At 38.7% G+C, this 19,288-nt stretch overlaps 1 protein-coding gene across 4 annotated transcripts in view; it reads left to right on the top strand.

Annotated features, from left to right (window-relative positions):
• The window catches only part of ARMH3 (armadillo like helical domain containing 3), a 147,266-nt gene that overhangs the window by 69,297 nt on the left and 58,681 nt on the right, over nt 1-19,288 (top strand). For all 4 annotated transcript variants that reach the window (XM_036437870.2, XM_036437871.2, XM_036437872.2 and 1 more), the window contains 3 exons: nt 7,444-7,526; nt 8,709-8,835; nt 12,035-12,110. In XM_036437870.2, coding sequence (XP_036293763.1) covers nt 7,444-7,526; nt 8,709-8,835; nt 12,035-12,110 — 286 coding nt within the window. The remainder of the gene's footprint in view (nt 1-7,443; nt 7,527-8,708; nt 8,836-12,034; nt 12,111-19,288) is intronic.

Raw genomic sequence — 19,288 nt, 5'->3', positions numbered from 1 at the left:
ATCTTCGTTTCCTGGCTCAGAGAGCAGGACAGGTTTATTATTGATTTTCATTCATTTTGGCAGAAAGTAAAGTTTTTGGATCTACTTCAGACACATGGTCTCAATGACTATTAGATTTTTTAAAGAGTGGTTTTGGCTATCTTTCAGTTGGTAATGTTGGCCTCTGAGCATGTTTAATTAGAGGTAGCTAAACAGGAATGAGGTACATATATGGGATCCTGCATGCTCCTCCATATGGAAACTTTCACATAAAAGCTCATTTTCATGAGAAAGAAGAGGGTGAGTGGTAACTGTGAGTGAGAATTGCAGTGTTCCAAGTAATTGGAAAGTTGGAGATAGATGAGAACCATATTTTCTCTTTTAGTAGATACACTTCAAAAACAAGGAAAATGAAAAATACTAGTAGAACATAACTTCCATTTAAAGAAAGGATTTGCTCTTTTTTCCAATTCATCTAGATTAGGCAGAGCAGCCTGTTGATGTACTGACCCTTTTATTATTATTGTTATGGTATAATTCCTAAAACATAAAATTTACCATTGTAGCCATTTTTTAAGTATATAGTCCAGTGGTATTAAATATACTCACATTGTTTTGTAGCCATCACCACCATCTTTTCTCATAACTCCTTTCATATTGTAAAACTAAAATTCTGTACCTATTAAATAATAACTGTCTATTCCTTCCTTCCCCCAACCCTTGGCAATCACCAGTCTACTTTCTAGGTACCCTATGTAAATGGAATGATATAGTATTTGTCTTTTTGTGAGGTTTATTTCACTTAATATAATGTCCTCAAGGTGCAAGAAATCAGATTCTGTCCCTTCCTCAGAGTTTGCTGACTTGATTATTGTTTTGTTGTTTTATTGTTATAGGCTGTCTGTGTTGAGGATCAGCTTGATCTCTAAACTGAATGTCTTCTTAGGTCTCTTCTGAGCCTTTTCTTGGGCATGCACAGTCACTTTTTAATTTTTCCTATTTGTGCAGTTGTTTTATTGAATATCCTAAGTCTTTAATGTCCAGTTCTCTGTTAATCCTCACCTGAGGATATGTTTTTTCCATTGATTTTTTTTTTTTTTTAATAGAGAGTGGAAGGGTGGGAGGGAGGGGAAGAGAGAAAGAGAGACATCGATGTGAGAGAGACACATTGATTGGTTGCCTCCTGCACATGCCCCAACCAGGGTGGGGAACAAATCTGCAATCCAGATACATGCCCTTGACTATGGAGCAAACCCATGACTCTGCGGTGCTTAGGCTGACACTCTAACCATTGGGCAATACCTGCCAGGGCAATGTCTGGTTTTCTAAAGGGGAAATGTGAAATATGAAGGCAAAGGAAAAAGGAGTACTGACTCTTTAATCTCCTGGAAGTCACATATCTGGAAGGAGAAGGGCTTGCAACAATGGGGGAGGTGTAAAACAATGGCCGCCCACCTCTTTGACCCCTAGAATCAAAAGCAGCAGTCAGATATCAGTGCACATAACCCCACTATTAGGACAGGGTCAGTTTTGCCACCTTAGCTTCCACAAGATGTGTGTGTGTAAGCTGCTCCAGGGACAAGTGCCCAGCTCTTGCCACATGGCTGAGGGTGGGGGATGGGTAGCTGTTACGTAGTGCTAGGAGCTAAAATTGACTGAAATTAACCAAAATATACCATCCAAATCTTCTGTAACTTGCAAATTTTCATCAGAGTCCGTAGTTCCAAAATAGTTAATCAGACAGATTCTGCAAATGCAATTGTCTAGCTGGGGGGAGAGAGTTCTGGTGCTTCATACTCTGCCATCTTCCCAGAATCTTCCTACCAGATGTACAGACTTTTGTGCAATCTTCACCTGGAGAGGTTCATTGCTTGCAACCAAAATAATTTTATTTTATTTTTTTGATATGTTGTCCTGTTTCAGGGAGGTGTTTGAGTTTGCAGTCAGACAGATGCCTATATTTTGAGAAGCCACCCTAGTGTATTTTTAAATTATTCTATTGGTGGGTGCTTGCTTCTAAATCCTTCCTGTGCCACTTAGCTGATTGATAGTGAGTCTACTGATTGCTGGCAATGTCCCTGGACAATTGGTGATTTTGTCCAGAGATGCTAGAATTGGTTAGAGTTTATAGTGCCTCTAGGGTTTTGGAGTCTTTGGCTTATTACACTAGTGCTATTTCTAGTCCTTTAAATTCCTCTACCTCTCTCCTAAGCAAGTGAGATGTGAATATTCCTCTGCTATCAGTCCCTGTGAAATTATCCGTTTTCCCTAATGAGTGGATTTTTTTGATTTGTGATCTGTGGCATCTTATCCTAGCTCCATGCCAGGCCACAAAATAGGGCCTGGCAGACTTGTCTTTGCTTTGTATCTCTTTCTCTTCATAGCATATAAAAGCTGTTCAACAGACAGCTCTCTCTGCCCTGAATCTTCTGAGACATTTATTTATGTTCTGCTGGAGGCTCTCTGTCTCCTTCCTGTTTTTAATTTTATTTAAATGTCATTCACTTGGGTTTGTAATTAAACCTCCCCTCTGCTTCTCTGAGGCAGGCATCTGAGGTACCATTTAATTGTGTCTTTCCATGGTTGGCTTGTTCATCTGTGCACCTGGTTTACCTCAATGTGTGGACAGGTTTTAGTCCTGGAGACGTTCCCATATCCATTATTCATTCTACTCTCCTACATAACAGTACAGTTTGAATTCAAAATAGGATAAAATTTGAGAGTCTTTATGATGTGAGGTACATAAATGCTAGGAACAGTTTGGCAAACAAGGCTTCCTGAGGATTGAGGGGGGACCTTGTGTATAAGGTGGCAGAATTCTCAGGGGATGGTACTGAACTCTTCCCACTTGAAAAATAGATTGGTTGTCTCTGCCTCTGAGAATTCACTTGGGACCCAGGAACCATCAAGGTACCTGTTCCTGGTTCAGCTTCCCAGAACCTGCGCACTATCCTTTATTCCACCTGTGTCTGCATTCAGTAAAGTCAGAACTGCTGTACACCGCTGCCATACTTCATACACAAGATTTCCCAAGGAAAGGAGCTTGGGCCAAAGCTAAGTGTGAGGCTGACAGTTGCCTCCAGTTCAGAGTCAAAAAAGGCAGCAGTTGCAGTCAATTTCTAGTTCCTGAAAAAGAGCCCAGAAATTAAATTTTCAAAGTGCTTGATGGAAAAGACCTTCCAATGAAGAATTTGTGTGTGTGGAACATCCATTTCCCTATAACTTAATGTATTGAATGTATAATATAATACCTCAAATATTGCAGACATAACTTCTCTATTTTTCATTCAGGTTAAGAGCAATTGGAGCCAGGTATCTGAAGCTTCATTTAGTAGAGATAGCAAAGATTAGGAGTTGAACCCAGGATCCCAAGGCTTTCCTAGAATATCGTTGGTGCTTCAGTGGTTTTGTGAACTTTGATTATTATTTGAAGACTGCCAAAGGTTTGTTTCAAAGGCTGCCCAGATTTCCTTTTGAATTTTCATTCCTGCCTAAGAGTTCATGGCTCTCTCTGTTGATTGAACATACTTGGCTCCTTTCCTTTCTCCTTCAGAGAGGAAATACCTTTGTATGTTTGGCCTTGTACTTAGTACTGTAATGTAAATTTCATCTGGTAATCAGTTATGGTGAGATTATAGAAAGTTGAGATAGAGTGTTTGTAGGAATCATGCTAGTTTCTATGGAAAGAAATACATTGACCTGTTGTCTTTTTAAAAAAAATATTTTATTAATTTTTTACAGAGAGGAGGGGAGTTAGAAACATTGATGAGAGAGAAACATCAATCAGCTGCCTTCTGCACACCTCCCACTGGGGATGTGCCCGCAACCAAGGTACATGCCCTTTCAGCCCACAGGCCGACACTCTGTCCACTGAACCAAACATGTTAGGGCTGTCTGTTTTTTTGTGTTTTTTTTTAACAAAATAAATAAATAAAACAAACAAAAAATTATATCTATCTATATCTATCTATCTATCTATCTATATATCTTCTCTGAATATATATATATATTTCAGAGAAGAAGGGAGAGGGAGAGATAAAAACATCAATGATGAGAGAGAATAATTGATTAGCTGCCTCCTACTGGGGATTGAGCCCAAAACCTTAAATGACATTAAATGTCATTTCTAGCTCTGAAAAATCTATAATCAGCTATGTTGAAGCCTCATAGACTTACCTAGAAATCTCATTACATCAGGTTAGAGGATAAAAGACAATGTGTCTGCAGTGATGTAGAATACACTGAACAGTTGGTAGAATGAGTGCAAAGTCAGGGAGATGATGAAGGAAAAAAAGCACTATTTCATGAGATATTAGGGGCATTCTCTGTTGGAGAGGAATTGTGGTCCTGAGAGGGCAGGGCGGAGCGAGGATGGGCTCCTGACTCCACTGTGGGGCAGGGCGGAGTTATCCTCCATTCTGTAACTGAATCCTAGCCCTCACCCAACCAATCAGGGTTAGCCGAGGCAGTGACATCACCACCGACGTAGTAAAACCCCTGGACTGGGCGAAATTCACTCTCTCTTCCGCCATGCTGCCGGCGTGAGTGGGACAGAGACCATGCTAGCATGGAGAAGGCTCTTTTGTTTATTGCATCGGACTCGGCTCCCTGGTGGTCCTTGGGGATCACGAAGTCTGGGCGTAACAGTCCCTGATGTCAGAGGCTTGTGGGAGCCAATTTTAAGGTTGCTTTGTTCCTTTGAGCTGCCTGTTAAATTCCCTGTAGAGCAGGGGTTGGGAACATCATGCTCATAGGCTGTATAAGGCTCGCTTTGTCTGATCCTGCCAAGGCAACCACAGGCCAGACTTGAAATTCAATAAATTTAGGAGCTTTTTTCAGAGCAACATAATTTTTTCTATTTTTATTTTTATTGATTTCAGAGAGGAAGGGAGAGAGAGAGATAAACATCAATGGTGAGAGAGAATGATTGATCAGTTGCCTTCTGCAGGCCCCACACTGGGGATTGATCCCGAAACCTGGGCATATGCCTGGATCGGGAATTGAACTGTGACCTCATGCTGTACAGGTCAACTTTGAACCACTCAGCCATTCTGGCCGGGCACAACATAAATTTATATTGAGTGAATGATGTTATAAATATCCAAATGGGCCCTAGCCAGTTTGGCTCAGTGGATTACAGCGTTGGCCTGCAGTTGGTCCTGGGTTCTATTCTTGCCAGAGGTACATGCCAGGGTTGTGGGCTCAGTTCCTAGTGTGGGGTGTGTAGGAGGCAGCCAACCAATGATTCTCTCTCATCGTTGATGTTTCTATCTCTCTTTCCCTCTCTCTTCCTCTCTGAGATAAATAAAAATATATCTTTTTTAAAAATCCAAATGGCCCTTGGCAGAAAAAAGGTTCCCGTCTTCTGCTTTAGAGAATGGCTACTTCCAGGTGATAAAATCTTGGCTTGTTTTTTGGAGGGAAAAGGGAATTTGACCTAAATTATCAGGGGCAAGATACAGGTATCCCTTGGCATTGACTCTCAGTGTTACAGTGCCAGACTTTCCTCCTCACTACTGTTCAGCTCTGTTGATGTCTCTTGCAGCGGGACACAGGTCACCTCTTGGATGGTGCCAGAATTGCTCTTTTCCTTCTCTAATATTTATCACTTTGTCATCCGTGATTCTGAATCCCAGAGTTCAAGACTAACTGTAGTCCAGCAGAGGAGCAATAAATCATTGTTTCCACTTCCTTTTCTCCAGGTTTTGTGTCCCTTAATTATCATATAACCACTGCTGAAGTTGCATCTTTGTGCTGTTTGCACTGGGGACAAAATCCTCGTTGATTGGATTTTACAAAAGCTGCTTTATCTCTCTCCAGCCATTACGTTTTTCAAGTTCCACGTGTGCTCCCCATCAATTCCTCTTTTTCTCCTGTGAGTTTATAGAGTGTGATTGTCATGTGATCTATCCATTAGCAGAGCTTGTCTCAGCTCTGAGGTAGAGGGTGGAGTGGGCAGCCCTTAAATTTACTCTGCAAAGTGATCATTAACGAGAGAGATTTGGTCTGCATTAGTTTTATATGAATTTTAATGTTAGTTCCCTTTATTATCTGAGCTCCTGGTAGGAGTTAAGCAGATTATGTGATCCTCCCATGGAGCTTTTTCTTTTTCCCCCCAGTCCAACAGATCACTTGTTAACAGATCATATCAAAGGCCCAGCTGCCTATCACTTGCCTGTCCATTATGAATCCTCAAAGACTTTGAGTTGGGGCAGGAGTAAAGAGTTCATAAATGAGTTCCTACCTCCTTCATCCATTGCAAGACTCTTTTGCTATTTGAGGGGAAGATCCCGGCTTTAGAAACAGAATGTAGACAGGCTTTTGTACTTTTCCTTACCTGCTGCTTCTTTGTTGTACCTGTGCTTTTAAAGGATTTGAGAGTGAGGGGTGTTGTGTGGCAGGCAGCCAGTGTTGAGAGGTTTTACTCCTACTCATTATTCCCTGCTGTTTCAAATCAAAGTCCATGTCTCTTCTCTAAGAGTAGTAAACTTCACAAAGCTCAGAGATCATGGGAGAAATGACTTTGCTGGCAAAGAAGCAGATATGGTCTTAGAAAGGAGAGGTCAAATCTTTTTTTGTGTCTGTGGAAGTAAGGAGGGTTGAAGAAGAGAAGATGGGAGGACCAACAATTGCTTGCAGCTGCCAAACCCCTTTCTAGTTTGCCATCAAATAGGGTTGCTAAGACAGAGCTGATGGTCATGAGGGACACAGAAGCAGGATTAATTTTACAGTCCTAGGCGAATGAGTACAAGGCAATTGAAAATTTCCTTTATGCTTAATATTTATTTGTAAAATGTCTTTAAAGCTGCACTGCTAACCTAGGAATTTGGGTTTTGGCAATCTCTCCCCTCAATAAGGTTTGCAAAAAGAGGACCTTTTCAGTGAGTGTTGTCTTGGTTGAGAAAGAACAGAGCAGAGCTGTACATTTGTTTGAATAGTTAGACAGTTAAGGGCTTTTTTATTTTTCCTCTTCATGGGCTCTCATCCGATTCTGAGCTGAAGTCCAGGTATAAGTTCTACAACATAGCTGGGTCATCTTGTGATCAGTTAGAATTGAAAAATGTCCCTCTTAGCAATGATGTTTGAAATAGGTACATAGCTAACATTTGGTGACAGGAGATGCTAGTAGCCTAGAGTGAGAAGGGAACCCTTATTTTGACTTGTAAATTAAGGAAATTTGATGGGGGTATAATTTTAGAATATTTAATATGTATTTTATAGTCAAATTTCTGAGCTTGAAGTAGATTTTTTAAAACCTTCTATGGGCAGTAAGCAGACTTGTGCTTGGGAAGGCCAAGTCAAATATATACTTACCTTACCTACTTTTAAAAAGTGCTTAGTAGCTGGACTTACCGTATTTGGATTTCTGTAGAGAGCGTTGATTTTCATTGCTTTCATTTAACTTTATTGGTTATGCTTTGAATAGCTTGTTGATATCTGTCTTTTTTTTTTTTTTTTTTTAAGCCTTGATAAATTTGCTGAAGTTCCTTATGTCAAATGAGACTGTTCTTTTGGCCAAACACAACATTTTTACGTTAGCCCTTATGGTGAGTAACCAAAGAAATATTTCTTTTTCTAAAGTTCTACCCTAAGACAGAGATGGGCTGGTTTGAAACAGGAACTAGGTTCTGGGGACTAAGTCATAGGGGGAACCAGGACTTAATTTTCCTTTTGGACTAGAATCTCTATATTGGTGCTCCCTACTCTTACTTAAGTCTTTGGTGAACCTGGTATACTTTCTACTCCTTTTTTTTTTTTTTTAATCCTCACTTAAGGATATGTTTTTATTGATTTTAGAGAGGAAGGAAGGGGGAGGGGAAGAGAGAGACAGAAACATTGATGTGAGAAATATCTATTGGTTGCCTCTCATATGTGCCCCGACTGGGGATCCAACTTGCAATCTGGGTATATGCCCTGACTGGGAATTGGTCCTACAGCCCTTTGCTCCAATCAACTGAGCCACACCAGCCAGGGCAGGAGTCTCTTTCTTTCATGAGAGTATAGTACCTGGCAGGGGCGGGTATACGTCAGATCTCTGTGTCTGAATATGTACAGTCCCAGTGGAGAGAGACTGTACTACAGTACTGTAGTATCTATGTTGGTACATAGCAAAGCTCTAGAGGTGTCCCAGCCACGTGAATAGTTCCATCATAGCTGCACTTAGTTTCTGAGGGACACTGCAGATGTCTGCTTATCTAACTAGTTTTTGGGATAATAGGCAGGCATTTTGCCTTTTTACTGTCTTCTCAGGATATTACCCAGTGTGTTCATAAATGTTTAACATTTTTTGGGGGAAAAGTCCTGATTTTTTGTTGTTGTTGATTTCCACGGTAAAACTATACCCACCAGGACCGATTCCAAAGTTATTAAAATGGCATCATTGAATGCAGAGTTGGGAAAGATAGATGGTATTCTCACCACATCATATTTAGGAGATGTAAATTAATCTCAAGAACATAGATGATACTAAAAGATAGAAAGTAATTAGGCAGTGATGATTTTTAGAATTTATTCTAAATAAGAATTCTTCATTGTAATATAATTTATTAAATTGTAAGTTTATGTAAATTATTTTTTAATAATAGCTTTGTTTAATAACCATCTCACAAATTCCTAAAAATGTAACAATCAGCTCTTACAAGCCAATAAGAGCTGGCTGCAGTATACAACTGATACCTTCCAGTCTTCATAGTGTGATACTTGAGTATGGGCTTTTGCTTCTTTTTTAGATTGTGAACCTATTTAATATGTTTATCACATATGGTGACACATTCCTGCCCACCCCAAGCAGCTATGATGAACTCTACTATGAGATTATCCGCATGCACCAGAGCTTTGACAACCTATACTCCATGGGTAAGCTGTCTTTTCTTTTTACTTCACTCTGCCCTCTTTTTGCTCAGCTCTCTGCATCAGCTGTGATTTTTAGCATATAAAAGGAAAAGACTACAAAAGATTCTGTAGTTGCTTGGTGCCCTTGCTTGGCATAGAAATACAGTAGTCTCTTCTTCTCAGACAATAAGAAGGAATATATGGACCTTTTTGCCTTCAAGAACTCAGAATTCATTTCAGTAGGAAGCTGGTTAGCAGCCCTGTAGCCCTTTCTTGATTTTTGTGAGAAAAGAGAGAATAGGGAGGCTCGTGGACTTAGTGAATGCAGTGAGATGGGAGAGAAGGAGTGGGTGGGAATTGACAGTGGAAATAGAAGAGCTTGGATCCCAAGGGAAGAACATTGTGTTATTTGAGAAAGTACAAGATTTTAAGGGGTTTTAATGTACCTATATATTTTAGCATAGTAACTTATAAGAGGAAGTGGGCATTAAATAAAAATCTTTCTTGCAAACCTTTTGGTGATTGGCTCACTGAAAATTTACTCTTGGGCCATAGTGAGTACAACTACAAGGTAGAGCAAAAGTAGGGTTACAATTGTTTGTGAGAAAATACAATAATTAATAAATAATAATACAAGAATAAACTCTGTGTTTTGCAAACTCACAACTGTAAATCTACTTTTGTCCTGCCTGTATTTCTTTTCTTTTTTTCTTTTTTTTAAAATATATTTTTATTGATTTTTTACAGAGAGGAAGGGAGAGAGATAGAGAGCTAGAAACGTCGATGAGAGAGAAACATCGACCAGCTGCCTCTTGCACACCTCCTACCAGGGATGTGCCCGCAACCAATGTACATGCCCTTGACCGGAATCGAACCTAGGACCTTTCAGTCCGCAGACCGACGCTCTACCACTGAGCCAAACCGACTTCGGCCCTACCTGTATTTCTGAAAGAGGTCATGTAAATTTGAGTAAAGAGTCTAGTAAAAACTACCTGGAGTTTGAAAGTTCAGGGAAGATTTCACAGAAACAGAAATTCACTTAGTAAAGCTATCTATTAAAATCCCCAACTTAATAGGTTTCTTGAGGTGTAATTGGTATATACCTAATTAACTGCACTCATTTAAAATAGTATACAATATTTTATTGCTTTGGCACACACATACATATATATACATGTGTAGCTATTGTATATAAATATACATTCCAGGCTTCAGCACCCATTAATAGATGAATAAAGATGCCTTTCAGTGAGGAAAGAAAAAGAGTTTGAGTGGGAGAGAAATTTTATAGAAGCCTGTCATACCTGTTTAACTGGGCCATGTACAGAGTAAAATGAGATTAAGTCCTCGTAGCTATAGCAACAAGATGAGAGAGGATATCTGGGAATGCTCAAATCTGCCAAAGGAATTAAAATGCTAATCTGGAGGGGGGAAAGGGTGGGGAAATGAGAGCTATCTGCAATATTATCAACAATAAAAAATTTATCTTAAAAAATAAATTTTTTAAGATAACACAAATAGAAAAGTGAAATCTTCACTAAATTAAGCACAACAAATGGAGATAGTATGTTTTAGTACTCTTTCCATTTTTTATAAAGTATGATGAAACTTCTGGTGGAAAAAACATTTTTTAAGTTAGGTTTTTTTTGTTGTTGTTTTTTTTTTAAACTTTCTATTGATTTCAGAAAGGAAGGGAGAGAGAGATACAAACATCAATGATGACAGAGAATCATGGATCAGCTGCCTACTGCACACCCTGCTAGCGGTTCTCAACATTGGAAAACAAAGATATTTACATTATGGTTCATAACAGTAGCAAAATTACAGTTATGAAGTAGCAACGAAAATAATTTTATGGTTGGGGGGTCACCACAACATGAGGAATGTATTAATGGGTCGCGGCATTAGAAAGATTGAGAACCACTGCTCTAGAGTTATTCTCTCCAGGTTCAAGTTCCAGCTCCATTACATAAAACTGTGAATGACCTTGATTAGTTACTTTTCTCTTCTGAGTATCAGTTTTCTCTTCTATATGCTGTGTTGCATATAACTCAACTTTGGCCCATTTCTGGCACGTAGTAAACTTACTACATAATTAGCTCTTATTAGCTATTTGTTCATTAAAAACATAAACTTGGAATACCCACCATGTGCTTGTTCTTTCAAGGAGCATTGCTGGTTTGTCTCTTTTCTAAAATAGTATAGGTACTATAATGTATGATCCTGAAGCTCATAGCTGCAAGAGAATGTTCTATCTTCCTATCATCTCTCCTCCTGTGGTTAAGTGTGGAAAAGAGACAGAATTTGGTTAGAGAAGGAAAGAATATTCCCGTTGATTCATGTTGCAGGTCACATGAAACTAAGTCAGGGAAACTAAAATAGATTATATGTGAATGCAACAACTAAGTATGGGAATCTTTTAGTGGGGAGTGGAGGAAGGGGAACCTAAAGCAGAGGAGTAGTTTGATAGAAAGTGAAAAAAAATTCCCGGTGAAAAGTAAGTCCTTATATTTAACTCTAGGACAGCGATTTTCAACCTCTTTCATCTCATGGCACACATAAACTAATTGCTAAAATTCTATGGCATATTAAAAAATAGATTTTTTTTTTTTGCTGATCTGACAAAAAAAAAGGTAATTTTGATTCATTTGCACTGGATGGATGTTATCTTTTTGTTTGACAATATATGGGAAAAGAGGTCAGAGCTCCTGACTAGATAGATATTGCATGTTTTAAAAAGTCTTGCAGCACACTGGTTGAAAATTGCTACTCTAGGATGAGGACATTTTATTTTATTTTAAAATTTTATTTATTTTTTAATCATCACCCAATAATATTTTTTCATTGTTGTTGTTTTTTGTTTTGTTTTTGTTTTTTTCAGAGAGAGAGGAAGGAAGAGGGAAAGACAGAGAGAAATAGCGATGTAAGGGAAACACATCGATTGGTTGCCTCCTGCATGCACCCAGGGACAAGTCTAGGAAAGACCCTGCAACTGAGATACGTGCCCTTGACCGGAATTGAACCCGGGACTCTTCAGTCCTCAGTCGATGTTCTATCCACTGCGCCAAACCAGCTAGGGCTAGGAGGAGGACATTTTAGACAGAAGATTGGTACAGGCTCTGTTTGGTTATTCTAATAGTGCTATTCTGAGACGTGACTTCATCCTCATGTCTGTGTTTTATACCAGGGGTCTGACAGATCTTTGTTTTTGCCTTCTGTACAGTCCTGAGGCTTTCTACCAATGCAGGCCAGTGGAAAGAAGCTGCTAGCAAGGTGACCCATGCATTGGTTAATATCAGGTAAGGAATGAGATTTTCTCTTTCAGAATTGCTTGGTTCATCCTCAGATATATTGTACTTTTCTAAGTAGTTTGTTGAACACCACTACTATTTTAAGCCCTGAAGCCTGTAGGAGTGGAAGAAATTGTCGTACTTGATCAAGAAAAGCAGGCATGCATGAAACTTATTTTGTCATATTGAAATAACGCACAGTGCTCTTCTGTGAATTTTCTTTTCTTACTCAGAAATGGTTGCAGGGCCTTTTCAGGCATCTTTATTGCCAAAGTATTTTCTGTGTATAGGGCATATGAAAGCCATTCTCAGTTCAAAGAATGACTCATGGGAATCTGGATCCTTGACGTCTTGCTTTACATGGCTATTTCTATTTGTGGTAAACACAGGCAAATGGAATGGAGCTTGTGGGGCTCTAGATTCCTTATGAAGCCACAAGGCAATTACAGAGTGCTGTGGGATAAAACTGAGTCATACATGAAGTTGGTGTAGGTTCTTAAAGAAATACCACATGGAAGGACCTGGAGAGTATTATGCTAAGTAAAATAAGCCAGTCAGAGACAGACAAATATTACAAGATCTCACTCATAATGTGGAATCTACTGAATAAAATAAACTGATGAACAAAATAGATCCAGAGACATAAAAGGAAATAACATGTATTCACTGGAGTGAGCCGTTTGTAAATGGAGAAACTATGTTTTCAGTATTGGGAAACCTAAAGCTGACTTTTCTTTATTTCTTGCTTCCTCTGGGCCTATTTATTTTCCATTTTTCTCAAGTTATTAAATTGTTCTTGCAAACAATTGAAAAATTAACATTGAGTGGATGAGGCAAACCCAGCAGATGGGGAAACTTGATTTAGCTCCAGATGTAAGCTTTGCCAGGCATTCCTAGTAATAGTAATATACCAGAACATTTATAACTTGGTATATCCTAATGTATGACAGAGCTTGGAGTCGGTGTTTGTTTCCATAGTTTTTTTTTTTTTTTTTTAAGGCAAACTGTCCTATCCCTGTAGTGATTTACTATAGTGTTTGGCATGTCTGGGAATGAAAGGAAAAGTGTGAAATTACATTGAGAAGGCTGGGATGAGGGTGAGATGTGCTAACAAGATTGCACTGAAGGTTGATCTGCTTTACCTGACCCTAGAGACATTTTGTAGCATACACAGTTTTATAAATCTCACAAATAACTATATTTGCACCTAGCAAGTAAACCAGATATGGTAGTGAGGTCTAATGATAAATATGATTTTCTGAAAGTATCAGGAATTACAAACAGCTTTATTACAAATATTTCTTTGTGCCTAAGGGCAATATGACAAATGTGGGTATTTGAAAGAAGCACTAGATTATTGGTTAGATTATAAAGTGCATATGGGTATAAATTATGTTTATTTATTCATGTCTTTACTTGGGTTTTCTAGGCAGTTTCTTTTCATCTGGCATCTGTTTCTTTGACCACATTCTTTTATGCTTGTTTTATCTCCTAATTTGCTGTTTTTCCTTTTAGTGACTTCTGGCTTGGCTGCTGTCCTTATTCTTTTCAAGGGCCATCAAACAGCTGGTTTAAGATCTTGGCCTGTCCTTTTTCTGAATAGATTAGAAAGGACTGGGTTAAGTTTTCTTCTTTTTTTTAATAATTCTTTATTGTTGAAAGTATTATATATGTCCCCCCTTTTCCCCATTGACCCCCTCCAGCTCGCCCCAGGACTGGGTTAAGTTTTTAGCTGATGCCTGTGACTATGACCTCTTCCTTCTCTTTGCAAGTCTTTGTTAGGCTTCTACTCCATTTTTACTCCTCAAACTTTTTTGATAAATTTGCTGCAGAGAATAATTATTATATCATTTTCACTGTTGCTAATGAATTAGACTCAGAGTATGTGTCAAATGTATCAGAGATGCAGTCAGTTTTCTCAGGAGATTCCTGGAAAGATGTGTTTGTGATAAGTGCCACTTTACACACTAAGGCCAGATTGCGGAAATATTGGTGATGCTTAGCCTGTGAAAGTTTACATTTTTTTCTTTCTGACATTTTCTTCACTTAATAAGTTCTAAACTTTGTTCTGCTCTTTCATTTACTGTCTTCTTTAATTTCAAACTCTATAAAGAAGACTATATTATAAACTTAAAGACACTCTTACCAATGAGGAAACTGAGTCTTAAAGATATTGTGAAATGCAGAAAGTCTCACAATTGTGTGGCAAAGCTGAGAATTAATCATAGGCCTTCTAACTCCCAAGTCCAGGGCTCTTCTGCACCAGAGGTGGGGAACCTTTTTTCTGCCAAGGGTGATTTGGATATTTATAACATAATTTGCGGGCCAAAATTATCCACTTAAAAATTAGCCTTCTACTAGTATATATTGTCAAACATTGAATGAACTCTCCCCTAATGCCTTGGCTGGGCCAGACCAAATAAATGGGCCTTCAGGCCAGACGTTCTCCACTCCTGTTCTATATCATATTGCCTCCTTCTGTAGAGTTGCATCAAAGGCTTCCGTAGAGGTAAACATAAAACTCAGCAAGATAATTGAAAGGAGTATGGATATTTCAGTTAGAGAAACTGGATTTTTTGTTTTTGTCTTAATGTGTGACCTTGAGCAAGTTTTTTAGCTTCTCTGGAACTTTTTCCACTACCTATAAAATGGAGATCATGGCAATATCAACTGTTTCATAGGGAAGTGGTTGTGAGAATTACATGATGTAATGTATATGAAAGCACTTAGTAAACTATAAAAATACTGGTCATTTCACTTAGCCTAATGTTTTTAAGGTTCACTCCTCTTGTAGCATGTGTCAGAATTTCTTTCCTTTTTAGGCTAAATAATATTCCATTGCATGTATGTGCTACATTTTGTTTATTCATTCATCCATTGATGAAGCCCCAAGCGAGTTACTTCCACCTTTTGGTTATTGTGACTTTGGTTATTTGTGCATGGGTGTATAAACATCTGAGCAGTATCTGCTTTTACTTTTGAGCATTAACTAAGAAGTAGAATTGGTGGATCATATGGTGATTCTTTGTTAAATTTTTTTTGAGGTATTGCCATACGATTTTTCAGGTTTAGCATTTTGTGCCTTCCTTAGAATGTTTCCTAAATATGTCTTCATTTGTCCCTTCTATAAAAGTTAAGATGTTAGAGATCAACCGAAGGACTTGTATGCATGCATATAAGTATAACCAATGGACGCAAAACACTGGAGGGTGAGAGCATGTATGGGAGTGAGGTGGGGGGGCAATGGTAAGATATGTACACGTATAATAACTTAATAAAAAAAGTTAATATGTTACCCTTAGCCTTAAGAGATATTTTGCTTTTTTTGTGTGGCTTGATGTCAATGCTTTGTATAAGGATGGTCCAGGAAGTTTTCTTTTCTCAGCTGAGGGCAAAAAAGTGCTAAGCCTAAGAAGTCTCTATTCCACTGAGCCAACATTAATGAATGCTGCCTTTTTATGCTCCTTTTCTTTTTCTCTGAGGTTTTATTGTACATCCATGACACTATTAAATTTGAATGATTTAGAAAACAGGAGATTGTCAGAAAATTGGACTTGTGGGTTAAATATCTCCCAACAATACTGTGAGACATTTAACTGTTTGCTGCCAAGTTGATTATCAAGTTGATTATAAAGGTTTAGGAATAATACTGTGATGGCTGTAACATTTACTTCTGTTGTTTATAAAGGTATTTGTGCTGATCCCAAACCTGGAAAGGCTTTCTAGGGCAGAGCAAACAAACTCTTCGCCACCTCTCCTGTTCTTTGATAGCCATGGGAAGGGATTGGATTGCCTGTGCAACTTTCAGACATGTAACAGCTGGGAGGACCTCTGAGGCTGATTTGTTAGTTGATGACAGCTACAAATTATGCCTTTGGAATTTTCTGGAATGCAGTACATCTGATGGCAACTGTAACATAGTATCTCACCAGTAGGTAAAAGACTGCAGGTCTTTCTGTTCTTTGGGGCTTAGATTCTGATAGTGAAAATTAAAAGTACTCCCACATGTTTGGAGTCCTAAATTTGCTCAAGTGTCAGACTGTTTGCTTTTCACTTGTCTTTCCTCGCTTAGTCATGCTAGTTCTTTACTTGTCAAAGTTATTTGTATTTAAACAACTTGTCTCTCTCTCTTCCTATTTGATCCTTCAGAGACATTCTTAAAATGCAGCTGCTTAGAAAGTGCTATTTCTGTTGGAACACCTGATGTCATTAACATACAGAGCACTGTGTTTATTTCTCCCCATAGGATGGTTGTTCCATTACTTTGCTACAAGAAAAGTAAAATATAGCTCCACCTTTAAAATTCTACTTGGTATAATTGTTCCTGCAGCTGTCTTCACAGATCTCCCAGTCCACAAAAGAACACTCTGGTGTCAGGATGGGGGTGAGGGGAGGGAACATGTTCAGGGATGGAAGGAGAACACATTTGGGAAGTTTTCCTTGGAGACTTCTATGCTAAATATATCCTGCTACCACTTAGCAGGCTCCTTTATTGGGGTCCTATAGATGTCTGCTGACTAATGAGTCAAAAGAGAACAAGAAAAATGTTAGACTAAAATTTGATCTTCATCTAATCAAACTACTTTCAAAGTAATTTGAAGTCTGTAATGAATCTCTTCAAGTTAACATCTTAATGCTTTTCACTTAATGAACATTTTATTAGTGTCAGATTCACAATCCTATTCTCTGATTGCTCACAGAAGTAGAGGCTAAATCACTGAAAATAGGTCTTTTCCTGATCTGTAATTTCCTTAATTTGGATAAAATTTGAACTCTGATTTACATATTAATTTTCTCCTTTATTTGGAATGAGTTTACTTTTTTTTTCTTTTTTCCGAGAACGACTTTTTATTCTTTATTTTATTAAATATATTTTTTACTAATTTTGGAGGAAGGATGAGGAGAGAGAGCTAAAAACATCAATGATCAGAATCATTGATTGACTGCCTTCTGCACGCCCCCTACTGGGAATTGAGCCCTTGACCGGAATCAAACTCCAGACCTTTCAGTCCTCAGGCCGATGCTCTATCCACTGAGCCAAACAGGCTAGGGCTCAAGAATGACTTTTTAGATATTAGTGATAAGTGTAGGGTTTGAAGTAAGACTTCAGTGCATTTCTTTGTAAATCTCTTAATTGTTCACCTAATGAATTTGCCTCTTGTTACCTTGCTTGTTCCATGGTCTTTTTTGTTCTAATACTAAGGAGCCTCCCTCCTCCTTCCTTTCCTACTTATTTGCTATGTAGCTATTTTCCTTTACTCTGAAAAAAAAATGCTCCCTCAAAAAAAAAAAAAAAAAAAAAAAGGGGGGAGAAGAAGGAAAGCTTTAAATGTGTACTCTGCTGGGGAGGCAGATGAACAAGAATAGCTCTCAGCGGCCTCTACATAGGGGAGTTAACATCCTTTGGAGAAGGTTGTCCGTAGAGTTTTGAATGTCACAGAATAAAAACCCTCAGGCAGTAATCAAAGAAAGAACATTGACTGTTGATGGCCACAGAGTTAAAGTTGGAAAGGGAATGTGAGGGCTCAGTCACTCAAAGTCCCCCCAAGTCCTCTCACCCATGCGCCTGTTCGTGCTACAATATTGGTCACGGTTCTCTTATCGCCATTAGATACTGATGAGTGGAGAAGAGGAGCAGTTTGATGCCAGGCACTTCAGCTGCTGGTTGCAATTTAGTCTAGTGAAAAGTAAATATGGATTAAGTGAATAGAAGCCGAGGCATCGGGCTGGTGACTCAATTAGCAAGAAATACAGGAACATAGGCTCTTATTCCAGCTGCCTGTTCTAAAGTGGCAGACAGGCTCCGATTACCCCTGAGGTTAGAATTTGTCTGTAATGACCTTTCTTTTCTTTCTTTCTTTTTAAAAAAAATATATTTTATTAATTTTCCACAGAGAAGAAGGGAGAGAAATAGAGAGCTAGAAACATCGATGAGAGAGAAACATCGACCAGCTGCCTCTTGCACACCCCCTACTGGGGAATGTGCCCGCAACCAATGTACATGCCCTTGACCGGAATCAAACCTGGCACCTTTTTCAGTCTGCAGACCGATGCTCTATCCACTGAGCCAAACCGGTTTTGGCCTTTCTTTTCTTTTGTTAATCAGATCAACTGATCTCCTCTTACAGGGTATGGAAAACACTATGCTGTCTAGCCGAAACCTGTTTGGCTCAATGGATAGAGCGTCGGCCCGGGGACTGAAAGGTCCCGGGTTCGATTCCGGTCAGGGGCATGTACCTTGGTTGCAGGCATATCCCCAGTAGGGAGTGTGCAAGAGGCAGCTGATCGATGACTCTCTCTCATCGATGTTTCTAACTCTCTATCTCTCTCCCCTCCTCTCTGTACAAAATCAATAAAATATATTTAAAAAAAAAAGAAAGAAAGAAAACACTGTGCTGTCTAAAAAAAAGTTCTGAAATGAGGCTGCTGCTATATCGTTTCTCCAATGAATTAGGAGCATTATATATTATTCTGATAGTTGCTGTTGCCTAATCTCGTAGGACTACAGTTAGAAAAACCATGTGGCTAATCTGTTTAACCTTAACTTGGTTTATGCTACAAAGTGAGGTTTGGCATTAGGTCATAGCTGGGCTTGGTGAATTGCAGCACAATAAAGAAGTTTTGACTTAGGATATTCAGATATGTGTTATAGAATATTAAGAATTTTAGTTGGGCCTACTGTGATTTTAGCTGAGTGTAACTTTAGTGTATGAAACCTGCTTACCTCAACCTGAAATTCCACTGGAGGCTTTTTCCACTTCAACTTTTTTTTTTTTTTTTTAATTTCAGAGAGGAAGGGAGAGCGAGAGAGAGATAGAAACATCAATGATGAGAGAGAATCGTTGATTGGCTGCCTTCTGCATGCCCCCCACTGGGGATCAAGCCTGTAGTCAGTGCTCTTGACTGGAATTGAACCTAGGATTCTTCAGTCCTCAGGCCAATGCTCTATCCACTGAGCCAAACTGCCTAGGGACATTTTTTTTTAAGGATGAAAAAATATAACAAAATTTATCATTTTAAACATTTTTAAGTCTACAGTTTTATTACAGTAAATACTTTCGCATAGTTGTGTAACCATCACCACCAGCCATCTCCAGAACTTTCTCATCTTCCTTAACTGATTTTTTTTTTTAAGGTAGGATAGGAATCCATTTAACCATGGTTTATTTCACAAACTATTGGTTTCT

The sequence above is a fragment of the Pipistrellus kuhlii genome, unplaced genomic scaffold (genome assembly GCF_014108245.1).
Source record: "Pipistrellus kuhlii isolate mPipKuh1 unplaced genomic scaffold, mPipKuh1.p scaffold_m20_p_15, whole genome shotgun sequence".
Lineage (NCBI taxonomy): Eukaryota > Metazoa > Chordata > Mammalia > Chiroptera > Vespertilionidae > Pipistrellus > Pipistrellus kuhlii.
This window is presented reverse-complemented; position numbering and strand designations above follow the sequence as displayed.